Genomic DNA, 15,908 nt, shown 5'->3' with positions numbered 1-15,908 from the left:
GCAGCTCTGTCGGGGGAAGCCGCCAGGCTGCGGAGCGGAGGTGCGGGACTCAGCTCGGCCCTGGCAGAGCCAAGCCCGGGAGTACTCCGCCACACGAACCAGAGGTGCTTACGCCAGACTGTCTCCTGTGGGGGGGTGTGTGGGGGTGTCACCACATGGCCCTGTGAGGCATGTGTTCCACGGAGCAAGCAGCTGCAACACCCTGGAAAGAGTTAAAACTGACTGCCCTCCCCTTCCTTTGCTCCCTGGTGTAGGGAGGAGGTAGTAAAGCCAGGTCCAGGAAAAACGGAGGGGTGGGCGGAAGGTGTATCTAAGATCGTGTTGTTCTTTCTATCCTACTTTTTGGTGATTTGCTTGTGGTTTTGTTGTTCTGCATTAAATTGTTTTCACTAGTCCGGTCTGTCTTTTGCCCGTGACTGTAAGCAGCCCTCCCTTGTCCCCTGCCTTAACCCTTAGGTAGGCTAAGAACAACTGTGTGGCTTTAGTCACCAGTCAGGTCTAAACCACGACACAGAACCAATCACAGGTTGATAATGTGAGGAGGAAAGAAAGGGATGTTGTTCTTGCAGCTAAAAGGGATGCTGCTCGGGCATCTCAAAGGAACTGGTAAGGGAAACAGGAGACAGTCCTGCAAGATAAGAAACCAGAAGACAATCCAAGAGAGAAGGAACAAGATAACCGGCTGTAAAATCTTGAATGTGTCAAACTGGGCTTTACTAAGATGGAAGGGCCTGTGGGAGCAGCACTGCGCTTGCTTAATAGGCTGTTGAATATTACTTTCTCCTCCTAGGGGAGGCGTAAGTCCGAGTTAATGAGACATGCGACGCATGAAGTTGTATGATCCAATGTTACCTGTAACATGTAATAGGCGTGACGGGTCAGTCTGTAAACCTTGGAGTACCCAGCCCATGGGGAAACAAGGGAGGGATCTTTCGGCCGGGAATAGGGTATAAAACCTCATGTATGTGTCTACCAAATCGTGCCTACTAACCTAGACACCCGATCTTTAAAGAACGTAATAAAAGAAGGTGCTTCACTGAGGAGTCTCTATGGCGAGGTTTTCTCTCGCTCGTTTCCTACAATAAAACCAAAACAAACCAGGTCACAGTGCAGTTAACCTACACCGGTCTGGTGTGTTCCTTAGAAGACTTCTGCAAAAATACTTGTTGAGGTGGTAAACGTTCCTCTCCCTAGTGAAGAGGTACTATACTAGCACCCTCCTAAAACCAGTTACCAAGTTCTGACAGATTACTGGAAGGGATTTCGTTACCTAAGGGTAGGGACCGGTGCCATCCGAGATGCCCTGCTCTGTCCAGCTCCAGAACGTGCCCAGTGACAGCTGCCAATTCCACACCATGCCCTGGCAGCCCAACTGAAATGCAACCGCACACCTACCTTCAGGTAGCTAAATCTGACCTGTGAAGGCTTAAAAATTAAAATAAAACCATCACTCTGCAACAAATCCTGGGTAAAGTGAGAGAGCTCAAGTCATCTGTTACTATTTTCATCCTGGCCAAGAAAATCTAAGTAATTTTCGGCTTCCTTAGTTTCACGTGGTGCCCCATTTGTCATTCATCTAAATCTTGGCATCTCGATGCAGTGTGAATGCGGTGGGTGCAGACAGACACAACCCGTAATACATTCACACTGTTCATACTCAGCTCTCCAACGCCGCAGCCATGCACTTCACATGTTCTTCAAAGTCTCAGAACGTTCCCCTTCTTCTTTACTTTCCCGTTAGAGGAAATTTAACATTTTGGTGGCAAAAAATACCTGCCCTTTACCTGCCCTCTACCCTCCTGTGGGTAGGATATACAGCACACTGTTCCTGTCATACGTAAATCAGAGCTGCCACCGACTACCTGTACGTGCTCCTCGCCCCCCTCCTCCTCTCTGAAAGGAGGATCAGGAGCAGACTTTGGGCGGACTCACTATTCTGTAACAGCCACTGCGCTCCCAGGCAAGGCTTTTCTGCACAACGCAGCATACGTGCCAGAATAACGAGCCATCAGGAGGAAGTGAAGAACAACTCAGGATGTAAGAAACTACCTTGGGAGAGGGTGGCAGCTGCTAAAGAAACGTAGCCCAGCCTGGAAGAGCCACAGTGCAAGGCTGGTGCAAGAATGGGCCAGAAGCAAAATTCACTGCCCCGGCACTTCCGCTTGCTCTCCAGTTCCTGTGCGCACCATCAGAAAAACAATGAATTACTAGTATTTCAGAGGTAACGAGACACTTTCACAAAGCATTTCTTAATGTCACCGATAACATACACCTACCTATAAATACGGTGTCAAATCATGTTTCAGACCAGCTACTGAGCTGGAAAGACACGAGGCTGACTAGTAATCCTAGCGCTGGGACAGTACTTGTGCTTTGCAACGACTAACTACCCAAGCGAGGGAGTACGTGGAAGTGTTTTGGGAAGATTATGGCACTTTTTATTTTTTAAATCACAAATCGAGATATTAAGGCCCAATCTCCAAAATATCTCGATGCCTCAGAATGCCTATGGGAGCTTAATGAATCTCTCGGAAGCATTTCAGCATTCCTGTACCGTTAGACCCAGACACTCAGTGCACACAGGAAGAACTCTTCGGACCAGATTTCATCCTGCGGTGCTGTCATCCTGGCACTCTGTGGTAGCTTGCTTTCCCTTTTGTGCTCGACCTCATGCTCCCACGCTTGTCAAGACCTGAGTTTATCCAAGTTTCTAGAATTCAGAGTTACAGAAATGAGTTTCCAAAGCATGGAAGATGCAGTCTTTGACGCAGACCCGACTGTCAAGCACTAGGAGAATCAGGAAGAACTACAGCTGACTCTCTTTCTTTCAAAAAGGAGAAGCATTATACAAAAATTCACGTATTTACTCTCAACACCACATGAGGTAGAAGTACTTTACAAATGGAGAAACTGAGTACAGGAGTGTAGACGAAATAAGGGTACACAAAATACAATGCAAAATCAGGAACAAAACTCAAGCTCTTCATCAAAGTCCATTTTGATGAGTGAACCGGTACTTAACTTCAGAATGCCCTTGAAAATATTAAATACAACTGAAACCAGGCTTTGAAACTGAACACAGTACTTCGTACAAAAATATGGAAAGCAACATGACTTGCTGAATAGCCTGTAAAACATCTAGAACTATGTACATTACTACAAATGAAGCTGTTAAAGCTAAATGGAGGTATCAGCACCCTACAGTAAGTTTATCACACTGTTTTATCCTAAGGAGTGTGTTTCAGGCTAGTTAAGCAAAAGTGGTTTTACACCTTTTTCCGTACTCATTCTGAATCCCACCCCACTCCCCCAAACCATTCCCTTCTACAGCCTTACCCAGATATTTTCTAGTTGAGATCACAGCTAATATCTGCTCAGTATAACTTTGAAATAAGCAGCTTACTCCTACTGTAGAAAGAGGTCCCAGGTCATCCACACAGCGTTCCACGATGACAGATAGCTACAAACAGCTAATGGTTTCCAATTAATCACATTCGTCTCTAAACTAAGGTCAAAACCAGTACTGCCAGTTCATATCCAGTTTACTTGTAGTTTTTCTTAGAGGGTTTAACCAAAACTCATTGCAATACCAGAAAGGACAAATTTAAGTCAGTCTCCACTGCCACCCTAATGACAAAGCGTCGTGCAGCCGGACTCCCAAAGGCAGAAGCATACAAACTAAGGAAGAAAGGTTTTGCTGCGAACAGCTGTCTGAACAAAACAAGAATTTGGGCAAAAAGGGTCCTAGTCTTCAAGAAGAGTTTGGTTTTTTGCTTTTAATTCTTACACTGGTTGAACAATCACTGGAGTCTTTTGTTACTCAGAAAACTTGTATGAATTCATGAAAATAGGCAATATTTTATTTCAATACCAGATTTATGGTTTGTGTGTTACACGGGGGCTGGTTGGACTGATATTAAACAGGTATGTCTGCAGCACAAAATAACATAAATTAGACATGTCATGAGACATGTACCATTAATTTCTACTAAAATGTGGATAATGAAACCCACTTCTACGCCAATTCTTTTACACTTTTAATGGTGCTAGTGACTAGTATTTTAGTAAGAGGGTAAAATTCAATAAAATGTACAAGGACAGCCATACAACTCAAAGATACAGTGTGCACAGCTTCCAATTCCACTGTGAAAATATACCCCCTCCAAAATAGAAATAGGCACTTCATCTTTCAAAATGAAGCACTCTTCTGTTCTTCAGTCATCATCAACAGTTGGCTTGATTGTCACTCCTCTTCTGATTTGACCCCAACCAATTAAACTGCAAAAAGAAAAACAGTTTATATTACTTTTAATAGTAGTCAGAAATATCCTGGACAAATCAACATCCTGTCATTCGTACGCCTTCAGTTCTCACATTTTGAATTTTCTCTGCTTGTCTCCTAGCCAAAACATTCTACAAGATCTAAGACTGGTTAGTGAAAACACAGAATAAAAAAGGATGAGGGACAGAGAACATCTGCAGGTTTGTAATCAGCTAAGGATGGACCTTTGAAGAGCAAACCAAAAATCCAAAAGTGTTGTCTCTCGCTTTCTCACTTTCTTCCATCTTTTCAGTACTCCACTGCCTCGGGCTGCAAGTTCCCCTTCACAGTACCAACCACACATCGTCACTACTCCAACGGGATTTTATTACCTGCTTTTCCCAGTTGGTCTCCTTCCCCTTTTTTCAACTTTCAGTTTCCTTATGTTCTCTCTCTACTCTTCTAATACAGCATAGAAGGCAGGTTTTTAGTCACAAAATCTGTATAGCAGGCTGCCACTATTTGCCCACCCCAGAGACAAGTGGCCTTTTTGGCAAAATTTGGTCGTGTTTTTCAAGCAGGAAGTAACCTACAGAAGACTCACGTTAAAGCCTGCACACGTTATCAGTCCACAGCTAAAAAAACCACATTTTTTTTATACAGTTTCTCCTGTTCCTTCTGCTTTTCCTGACTTACTTTGGATCCTGCCTTTATTTTTTCCCCATCCTGTTCAAGACGTTATTTTTTTTCCTTGTTTTTTTCAGGGGATAATCTCTTCCCTAATATGTCAGTTAACTCTGAGACAGCAAGCGCTAAATTCCTATCGACAATTTCTTGTTGATCTGAAAAAGGAACGCGCATCCATGGGTACTTGAAGCTGAATTCTTTTTCATACAGTAGAGAGTTATTGTAGAAATGGCTATATTCCCTTATACTGCCAGCACTGTGCAGGGTCAACACATCTGAATACCCTTACGTTTTTACGTAGCCTTAGGGAACACCTAAGGGGTGCAGTATGCATAAACATCTAAAAGGAAACGTGGTACTAAGTTTTAAAGGAATCATCAACCGATTCTCCTAATTTTCAGCCTCCAGATGCTTTCTGCCCAGTCAGACATTTTACATTCTTTAACTGAATGGGTCACTCCATTTGATATTTGGTTTTTTCCTCTCCTTTCATAGTCCATAAAATACTCAGAACCTTGGAATGTCCCTTCTCCATCCCCCTGCTATTACTTCAAGGTTGTGCTAGAAACCACAAACAGCTCCACGGGTAGAATACCACTGACTTGGGTGCGTACGACGACAGCCTTTGGCTTAACGCTACCAGCATTTCCAAATCTCTCTGACAAGATTGCCTACCGCTAGCTCAGTTTACAGCACAGCAGTTTTGGCAGCAAACAGCGATCCTCGGATGTTTCCTTGTCTGTTAACCAAGAGGTATCTACCCAGTTACAATGCTTCTTTAAAAAAAGAGGCTAGTAACAGAATGAGGCGTTCCACAATAATGGTGTCAATGTGTTAGAAGAATCCAGAGCAATTTTTAGAACAGACGTACTCTTACCTATTCTAGAACAAAATCAGATCCATGCGGGTTTTTTATTAACAATATAACAACCAGGTACTCTTACCAACTTAGCACCAACTTACCGCCAGTGTTTCTCAACTCTTCGACTCAGGGCAATTTTTTCTCCCACTTCTGTGCATACTGGGTTAGTTAACACGATCTTCCCCAAATCAGCCTTTACTGCACTGACTCTCCCTCCAGTAGATAAGGAACCAATGTTTACCATTAAAACTTCATTCTTTGATAATTTTTGCACCTGAAAACAGACATATAAAACTGAAACAAAAGCTTTAGTATTAAAAAAAAAACCTACAGATAATATTGAATATCTTCTGTTACCTATCTGCCACAAGAATAAGAGACAGATGAGAAACACAAAAACCATAAGTATCCCCACACATAAACCACGTATAACAGCACCAGTGGATAAAGTTTATATGTGAAAGGAAGAATAGATAAATATGTTGTACCTGGAGTACTGCAGGTTCTTGGTATGATATACTTGCTTGGGATTTCTCTACATTTTCTATAAAACGTCCTGATGATTGCATATACGATATTAAAAAGCACGAACAGTCTCAGATATTGCTACAAAATGGAATGTTACACCATTCTTTCAAATGATCTGGATATTCTAATTTCCCTTATGCCTCCATACATCCAAATGATTCCTCAAAGAATGCATTCCACGAGATAAAAAGAGTGCTGAAGCATTTAGCTTACTGTTGCATGGAGCTGTTTATACATTTTAACGCTAGGAGGGAAAACTACGATCTTTTAGCTTGATTTGTGAAAAATGGGCCATGGAAGATGAGAGACTGTGCTGTGCATCAAGTTCAGTTTTGAACTACAATGTTTAAAAAATATCTAGCTTTTGAAAGTTCTTTGGTGAGACAATCGACAAAAAGCATGTAAGTGGGAAGCAGAACAGTACGTATATAAAACAAACAATGGCACAAATGAATAGGCTGACAGCAAAAGAAAACAACTGCCAGTACGTTTAGAAGAATACCTAACTTCAAGACACATAAGATACTTTATGCTACCTTACTCAGATATGAATTCCTACTTCTCTGAGAAGTATTACTCCATAACATTGAATAAGCAGACAAATTTAGTGACAAGCATATGTGAACAGGAAAACAAAATTACTACAGAAAATTAAAAAATGTGTATATTAACAAAACTTAGCTCAAGAAGAGAAACCAGGAAAAACAAAAAAAGGAGTACAGACCTTTGCAGCTTTCTTGTCTCCTTCAGTGCGCACACCTAATAGTCGTCTCAGCAAGAAATAGGAAATTTCTAGCTCTGTAAATATTTCTGGCAGTGCTCCAACTGCACCAAGGACCTGGCCTACCATTCGGTCAGCCCGACACAAAGTTGGATCAATCTTAGTTCCAACACCTACAATACAACAAGGTAAGTCAAAAGGACTAACTGGAAGGTAGCTGTCACATTTATGTATTAAAATATTTGAAGGGGATATTAGAAACAAAAACACCAGAAAAACAACCCACAAACTGAGATCCCTATTACCTGCACAGCACTTGCAGAATTTCAGCGAGACTGTAAGCTCTGTCTAAACAGATGAAGAAATACTCGTCTGTTAAAGCCAGTACAATTAATTATGCAAGCTGAGCTGCCTTGGCCAGTGACATTCAGGAAAATCATTTATTTATTTATTTACCAATTTTCCACACCCGTCTTGTTTCTCTCCACATATATGAATTATTTGAAATTGCTCATAGCCTTTTTGTTTACTACACTGAAATTCCTTGTCGAACGAAACCAAATGTTTTCAATAAGAATGAAGACACAAATCTTTTCGTAAGAGAATATTCTTACCTATAAGGCCTCCTGGAGCAGCATATTGTAGGTCATTGTGCTCAGCAAAGAGTGACACAATTTTGGAAAAGATTGGCTTGCACATGAGTTTTCCTTCACTGTCCTTGGACACAATACCAGGCCGGACCTCAATTTCCTGGCCCACCTAATTGCAAAAATGAAAAAGTTATTAACTGGTCATTTCACAGGAAAATAAATCTGTGACTAGCAGTTAGCTAAGACCTGCTTATCCCGAGACGTTTCGGGAGGAAATGGCCTTAAGTTGCCACAGGCCATTTTAGGTTGGATTATCAGGAAAAATTTCTTTACAGAGAGGGTCATTGAGCATTGGAACAGGCTGCCCAGAGAGGTGGTGGAGTCCCCATCCCTGAAGGTATTTAGAAGACGTGTAGATGTGGTGCTGTGGGACTTGGTTTAGGGACCCTGGCAGTGCAGCGTGAACAGTTGGACTTGATGATCTTAAAGGTCTCTTCCAACCAGATGGTTCTGTGACCTACTATTTATACAAGTCCCTGGTTCTGGGCTACTGTAGAACTTCTAGGACTTCTGTCACCCTATTTACTGCAAACTAAACAACACTTGAAAGCTCTGAATCTTACAAGCAACAACTGTTTTTCTTTCCAATACAATTCATGAAACTGCTTTAGCAAAGGATCTTTATCAGCAATAATTCCACCATTTAAAATATTTTAAAATTACATTTAATTTAGCAATGTTACAGCACTGAGAAAAATCGAGTTAATTAGATCGGTGTTAACTGACCAGCATCAATAAACCACAAGACAAAGAAAATACAAGTTGTTATGAATGTTATAAATGTTCAGAGGCATAGTTTGCTTCCCTGTCTAGCATAGCAATTTTTAAAGTTCCCATCTGTTCACAGTATCCCACAAGCAAAATTTAAAAAAAAAAATCAAAATATACAGAGGGGAACCTGTGCCCACACACACTTACAAAGTACTTTGGAAGATCTTTCGCTCCCCTCTTCCCCCCCAATAATTCAGCAAGTAAAAGTGGTAGGACAGGAAAAAAAAATAGCACCCTCAATTTTTGCAAGCAATGAAATTGGTATCACTATTAGCAAAAGTTAAGATTACATTAAGAAAAATATAATTGAAAAATTAAATTCAGTGTTTTTTGTTCCGGCATTTAAAACAAGAAATTAAAAATGAGGCACAAACATAAATGGTAAGTGCCATCTGACTGTATTCCAGTTTTTTAAAAAAAAAATTATATAAATTCATTTTGTACTAAACATGGAAAAACTCTATTCATTATCTCTCTACTCATTACAAATGAGAAGAAAGGGAAAAGGTTACCTTTAAGACACCCTTTAGAATACTGCCACCAGCTACACCTCCCTTAAGGTCATCAACTTCACAGCCAGGCTTGTTGACATCAAAAGATCTAATTACTGAAAAGAATAACCAGATTTATATTTACAGTCAGGTTTTTAAAGAATTGGTGTCTTTCTTTAGCAACGTTGACTGCTTCCTTATTCTTATTAAGTTAAACACATATAAATATTACAAAAGCATTATTCAAGAACTCTAAAATATGATGAATATTTTACTTCAGATTTTTAAGTATAAAGTGGATTTTGTTCTGAAAACAAAAACCCAAGCTGTTCATATACATAAATGTTTTTTAAAACTGGTTCTGCATAGCAGAAATCAAGTTAAAGATCAGTATCTGAAAAAGAAAGCGATGACCAACTACATTAAAAAAACCTTGCAATAATCACAACGTGAATACTGGAACCTTGTTTTAATGTGGTCAGTTTTGGTGCTTTCTGACATGTTTTGTAGATCTCCCACATTTTGTGTGTGACAAAAAGGCAAACAAATGGATTCATCATTGTGAAACTGAAATTTGTTATATGCTGGTCAAGAACTGAGACTTTGACAATTACATTCAGGTGATACAGGAAATCTAACCAGGTACCTATGAGAATTTCATGGAAATAATTTAATTTTCTATTTCAACAGTTTGTCAGTACTTTGTTAAATCAAATTTAAATTCATAGCATCCAAAGGAATGTTTTAAGATACAGATAAATATCTCGTCTTTATTGCATTTTAATGGCATCATCCACGTAGAATAAACACAAAAACCAGCAATGACCTCAAACAGATTTAACCATATCAATTAACTATGAACAAACAACACAGCTCTCAGACAATACGCAAGTTTTAAAATAAAAGCACACTAAATGCTCCTTTTAAATCTACCTTTTTTAAAGCATTCAGCGTCACGCTATTAGATAGATGTAGCATAGATACCTGCAGTGAATGGTTAGCCACAGAAGTCCAGACCCAAGTATTTACATACCAATAAGCCTCGGTTCAGATGTGAAGTCTCGCAAAGGGACTGGGATTTTCTTCACTATATACTCGCAAACTACCTCAATGTTGTATTTCAATTGTGCAGAGATTGGAATTATTGGAGCTCCTTCTGCAACTGTACCTAAACCAAAATCAAGTTCAACATCAAACCTTAGTAGAGTATTTACAGCAACATGACCAAGTGTTGTGTCATTGATAAAAATACTAACGAATTTCAAGGCACATTTTGTACGCATATTTCCCAAAGCAGTAAGTGTCAGAGCATTTTCCCTTCCCTTCAACATTTTAGCCTGAACCAGCCAGACCTACTTTTTCAAGCATTCTGAAACAACCCTCATGTGGCCTCTGGATAACTGTGTCCTGAAAAGCTTTACAGTTGCTCTCTGATCATAGTGGAAGATAATCTTCGGCTCTAAGGGAGAATTCTCTCCCTACACTGTGATCAGAAATACTCTTAAGATCATTTCCTCTGAGAGATGAATAATCTCAGTATTTGATAAACAAGTATTAATTTTACAGTCTGATTTAATTCTAACAAACTATGATTCCTATAAATTTAAGGATCTACGTTTTCTAAGCTTTGCAATACAAACAGGTATTTTAGAAAAATTCTGATTTTATGGAAGGATACATTTAGTTATCAAGGCTTGTTAAGTATTATTAGTTTTAATTATATGCGGTAACTCATTCTCAAGCTCCAAATTTACACATCAAGCCACTCTGACATAGCTGTTATGAACAACTTACGCAAAGCAACAATTTTGAACTAAAAAAAATATAAAGTCCACTGGCTCCTTTGATGGTGACAATCTAGCTCTGCAGCTTTTCACATACTCCAGCTAAAGTAGATAAGCAGAGAAAACAGTAGAAGCTCCTAGGAAAGATGAAACTCAAAGCACTAAAGTTGAGCAGAATTTCACACATGCAAAAGGATAACACTGCCTGAACTGGACTTACGGAAAGAGATGAAAGACCGATCTTTTGTCATTAGATAAATGTCAAGTAGAAACTGACACATTTTTACCTACAAGATGGCCCTAACAAGATCTGCTTTATTCTCTCCTGCACTGCAGTAAAATCACAGTACAACCTCTACCAAAGAAACAAACCAAGAAACCACAAATTTAGTGAAAACTAAGGAGCTGTTTTACATCAAGAGCTCTGCCCAACAGCCTTAACAGTATTGTACCTAAACAGTCTGAAATGGATAGGAAGCACAACTCCAACAGTCTATTTTTTAGATTAAGAGACTATGTACATCACCATCATCTGAGTAAGAAAGAGATTTTCTGTAAACATACAGGAAACCACTATGTCCATGTCCCAACACTGAAGAATTACCACCGCTAACTGGATTTCTGTTGTTGAAAACTCACCTTGTACAAATGCCAGAATCTGCTCATACTGTTCTTTAGCCTGGCTCTCCTTCACCAAATCAATCTTATTCTGTAGAATCAAAATGTGTTTCAGTTTCATGATTTCTATAGCAGCTAGATGTTCTGAGGTCTGGGGTTGAGGGCATGACTCATTACCAGCTGAAAGAAGAAAAGTGACTGCAATATAGAAACTATAAAAATAGACAAAACTCCTGTAGTTAGGACACTTACTTTCACTGTATCTTTACCAAAAAGACAGTCGCCTCTCTGTAAGCTACATGTGAAGCATCCAAGTTACTAAGCACCCACCCTTCCCCAGAACTGTCAGTTGTTATACCCATGCATTTGTGTCATCCACACAATATATGTTGCCAGAGAGGTTCCCCCATTCGACTTGTTCCCAGTAGAAACAGACATCTAAAATTCCCAAAGATATTGACAGCTAACTTGTGTCTACTTGATTTATTCCATCCTTCAGGTCTTCAGGCATCTCAGTATTGCCTGTGGCATAACGGACAATTCACCTTTCAAGAAATACCTTAGAATTCTATGGCATTTTCTTATCACTAAAGCCATAAAAATGCCAAGATCCCCAAACTGTGTAACACACAATAAATATATCAAGGATGTGAACAGGGCAGCTATCAGCATGGTTTGAATTTCAGCCATCTAAGAAGCCAACTTTGGCCTAGTGCCATTATGGTGGTTAATCTCACTTGAAGGTTGGTCTATTACACTTTTTAAATCTAATTTTGCCCATATTCATCTGAGTTTGCTGTTTGTACTATTTGTGGATTCTCCTGTATGCAAAGGCTACATACATATCTAAAGCAAACTGAAAGTTCAGAGAAACTCAGAATGTACCTGTGGCAAATCCATTTCTGTGACATTATATACATTTTACAGTATTATACCACTGCAAGGTTTCATCTTAACTAACTCATCTTCTATCAGTTGGGCCAGCTACCAGACTAATCAGTATGTATCGCGATGTTTAAAAAACCCCAGCTTCTTAGGGTACGTTTTCATTGTAGCATCACTTTATTTTCTTAAACACATCTCAAAAGTATTCACTTGTTTTAATCGGTCACCCCACCCCACTAAATTTTAAAACCCAAATGAAGTTGCTTTATGATATTAAAAACCAGAGCATTGCTTTTGTGTAGCGATCATTACCTATCAACAGCAAAGCTGCATCCATTACTGCTGCACCGTTCAACATAGTAGCCATCAAAATATCATGGCCAGGACAATCCACAAAAGAGACATGCCTGTTGTAGAAGAAGGTTAAAAAGAAGTCCAAAAGCCAATTATCAACAATTTCTCTGACTGATTTATGTGAGTGGCTAGGCAGACACAAAAGTTAGAAGCATTCTTAAAATATATAGATAAACGAACATTTCAAGACGGATGCTGAGAAGTAATACCTTAGAAGTATTTTCCAAAAAGTTCTAAAAGAACACAAAGACTACTGAATGGTTTTTTCTGAGTTTTAAGATTCCATACCATATATGCATATTAAGTACTGCTTTAATATTTCACAAATTTACTTGTAAATTAGACTAGGTTTAAAAGCACCAGAATAAAACCTAAAAACAATAATCATAAAAAACCCAGCAAACACAGCACACAGGGTTTCTCTTATCTCTTTTAAAAGATGTCTTCTATTCTTCAATTTTAGAAAATTATGCATCTTTAATTAAGTGGTTATGATTGCACTTCTCTTCAAAGATTTATCTAGAGCGACGTTACAGGTCTTTGTTCCAACCTTATGATTTTATCATGCAGATCGAAACAGTCAATTCACTACATTCTTGCCTGAATTTATTCAGTCAAGGATCAGTTTCCTGGTAGCATGCCACCAAAACGCAAGGGACTAATTAGCTGCTTTGCTGACAGTGTTAAAAAAAAAAAATCTATTGCAAGCAAACAAACAGTAAGATAAGGAATCCAAAGCTTCTAACCAATAGTTAACAATGGCTGCATGACTGTCACAGTTTACCAGAACCTATTGTTAGAACAAGTGCTCTACTAGGAAACTGAGGAAAGGAAGGAAATACGTGATTACGGCATTATATGTATTTTATACAGAAGCATGAACTGGGAATCTCATCTTTCAACAGTCTCTATGACTACTGTCACTCGAGCAATCATTGTAAAGACTTATTGTATCAACCGCTGTGGTTACTATGCTTGCATAATGACCATGCAATGCTTTCTTAGAAATAAAGAACACCCGGTCTCCAGTTAGAGGCCTCATCTCACATTAAGCATCAGGCTTTCATATATTCATTTTAAGAACTTTAAAGTTTTCTTTCCTAGAGGCAACAACTGTCACCCTCCAAAAAAGAACTTTAAAGATGTGTTTGTGAGGTCTACGTTTGTTATTCCAGCAGCTTTAAAAAGTTCTTATATTAATAGGAGAAAAATTTTGCTTCAGAGTTCTGCAAATATCTGAGAACAGAAGACACAGTGGTGCTCTACCATGGACTGTGCATCATGACTATATAAAAAACAAGGCAGTTCAAATGGTACCTTAGATCAGGGGTGCCCAGCATCCGAGAACATGTGGCCTGCCGTAACAATTAATTCAGCTTACAGCTCAATCCTGACTATTTTCAGTTATGTAAAAGGAAGTAAACACAATTTATACCATTCATTTTACAGCATTTACCTGACTAGTTTAAAGTTCCCTTTGGTGCCAGGAATATCTGTAGGGAACTCATCTGGGGTGCTACTTCCACAGGATCGGTAACACTCTGGTCGGGAACAGCTTGGGTCATCCAGTTTGTAAATCTGTAAGAAATTTTTTAAAATAGAGAAAAGAAGTTTAATTCATCAAGGGTTAGTTACCTACAGGGTTACATCCTCCCTGAAATATATTAGCAACGTCTTTGCCAGATTTGTAGTGATGACTCACCTTCGCATTAGCATAACCCAGCTTGATGGTGATATTTCTTTCCAGTTCATTTTTAAATCTGACAGTATGAACTCCAGATATAGCTTTGACTACTGTCGACTTTCCATGGGCTACATGACCAATTGTACCTAAGTTTTAAAAGCAAATGTTTGTCAATAAACCATTGTTTAGTTTCGTGCAATGTTCCATTATGATCAACACATAATTACCCCAACCTCTCTGTAGCTGGTAAGTCCAGAGCCCCCTTCAGAAGCTTGTATGGGTTTCACAATCATTTTTGTTTACATAAACAAGATCCTAAATGGAGCTTCCAATGGACAGATCTTTGCATTTTCGTGAAACTTATTTCAATGCTTAATTTTAAGGTAAAATAAACTTTGCTTTATCAACTATTCCCCACTTCATTCCCCACAGCATTCCTGAAGTACAATTGATGCTTTTCAGGTGAAAAGGTTTTGACAAGACTCTTCCTGCACCTTGATACAATTTATAATAAAAACACTCCATCTATATTATTGTCTGTTTCAGGAAGAACTTAAAAATGTTCTCACTTAGATACCGTACGTTACTGTATAAGCACTAGGAAGCTAAGGCATCCTTCTGTTTTAGAAGTTTGTTTTTACCTATATTAATTGTTGCTTGTCTGCTGATGACTTCTGGTGAAAGAGGCGTCAACTTGGTAACATCCTGTATAGGGGAGATTTTAGAATCTATTCATCTTTATTCTAAATGTTAAAAATTATCCAGTAGTTCTATTCAGCAAAATCCGACCGAGCTTATTAAAACAATTGTAGATATGCATTCCAGTCTTTTAAGTACGAGACAAAAATGAACAAAATCCCAACTGTAAAACAGTATAGGTCGCAAATCACAACACTGAATGTAAATCGGTATAGGCTACAAGGTGTTAAAGATGGAACTTCAAAAGAAGGTCTAAGAGACAGATAAAATGTTAGCCACTCCCCAAACTTAAATTACACATAATGGACAAATTCGAATTAACTTTCCATGGACTACATGGTGAACAGCACCTATTTGTTTTAAAAACCAAGGTTCATTAATAAACAGTTGTTTAACTGGTATAAGGTTCCATTACAGTCAGGATATATAATTACAGCTAACACTTTGGAGTCAGTAGGGCCAGAGATTTCATTAGTGTCATGGATTAAATTTTGGGGAGGGGAAGGGTTGAGGGTTTTTTGGTTTGTTTGTCTCTTTTATAAATCACTACTTTTCCCCAAAATACTTTTATTGCTACTTTAAGTATCAGACAAAAATCCTGCTGTCCTACATACAAATACATTCTATACAGCTAAAAAGACAACTCTGGAAGTTGGTTTGGGTTTTTTTTTAAAGCTGTTAGTCCAAATATCGGACAAGTGTTGTATCCACTGATATGTTCGTTGTAATATTTTTGAAACCATTTAATTTTCATCCTGCAGTAAATTCCCATGGAATAGCTGCTCTGTTCATGCAAAGATTCACAATATGAAGAGAGTCTTCAGTGCAGGACAGGATATAAATATTTTGCTACCATACAAATAACTCACATGTTAATGTACATTAAATCATCTGTTGTTTACAGTGTTATGTG

The 15,908-nt window shown here is 38.8% G+C and overlaps 1 protein-coding gene across 1 annotated transcript; it reads right to left on the bottom strand.

The window, feature by feature from the left end:
- Positions 1–3,750: 3,750 nt before the first annotated feature.
- EIF2S3 (eukaryotic translation initiation factor 2, subunit 3 gamma, 52kDa) lies at positions 3,751–15,001 on the bottom strand (the record flags this gene model as incomplete). Its single annotated transcript, XM_010140923.1, has 11 exons — positions 3,751–4,278; positions 5,912–6,084; positions 7,063–7,232; positions 7,674–7,818; positions 8,993–9,087; positions 10,005–10,139; positions 11,395–11,553; positions 12,571–12,665; positions 14,069–14,190; positions 14,315–14,442; positions 14,938–15,001. Coding segments are annotated over 11 exons (1,350 nt in total), but the record flags the coding sequence as incomplete, so codon positions are not given.
- Between the last annotated feature and the right edge of the window lie 907 nt (positions 15,002–15,908).

This window comes from Buceros rhinoceros, unplaced genomic scaffold, assembly GCF_000710305.1.
Source record: "Buceros rhinoceros silvestris isolate BGI_N320 unplaced genomic scaffold, ASM71030v1 scaffold1868, whole genome shotgun sequence".
NCBI classification, from domain to species: Eukaryota; Metazoa; Chordata; class Aves; order Bucerotiformes; family Bucerotidae; genus Buceros; species Buceros rhinoceros.
This window is presented reverse-complemented; position numbering and strand designations above follow the sequence as displayed.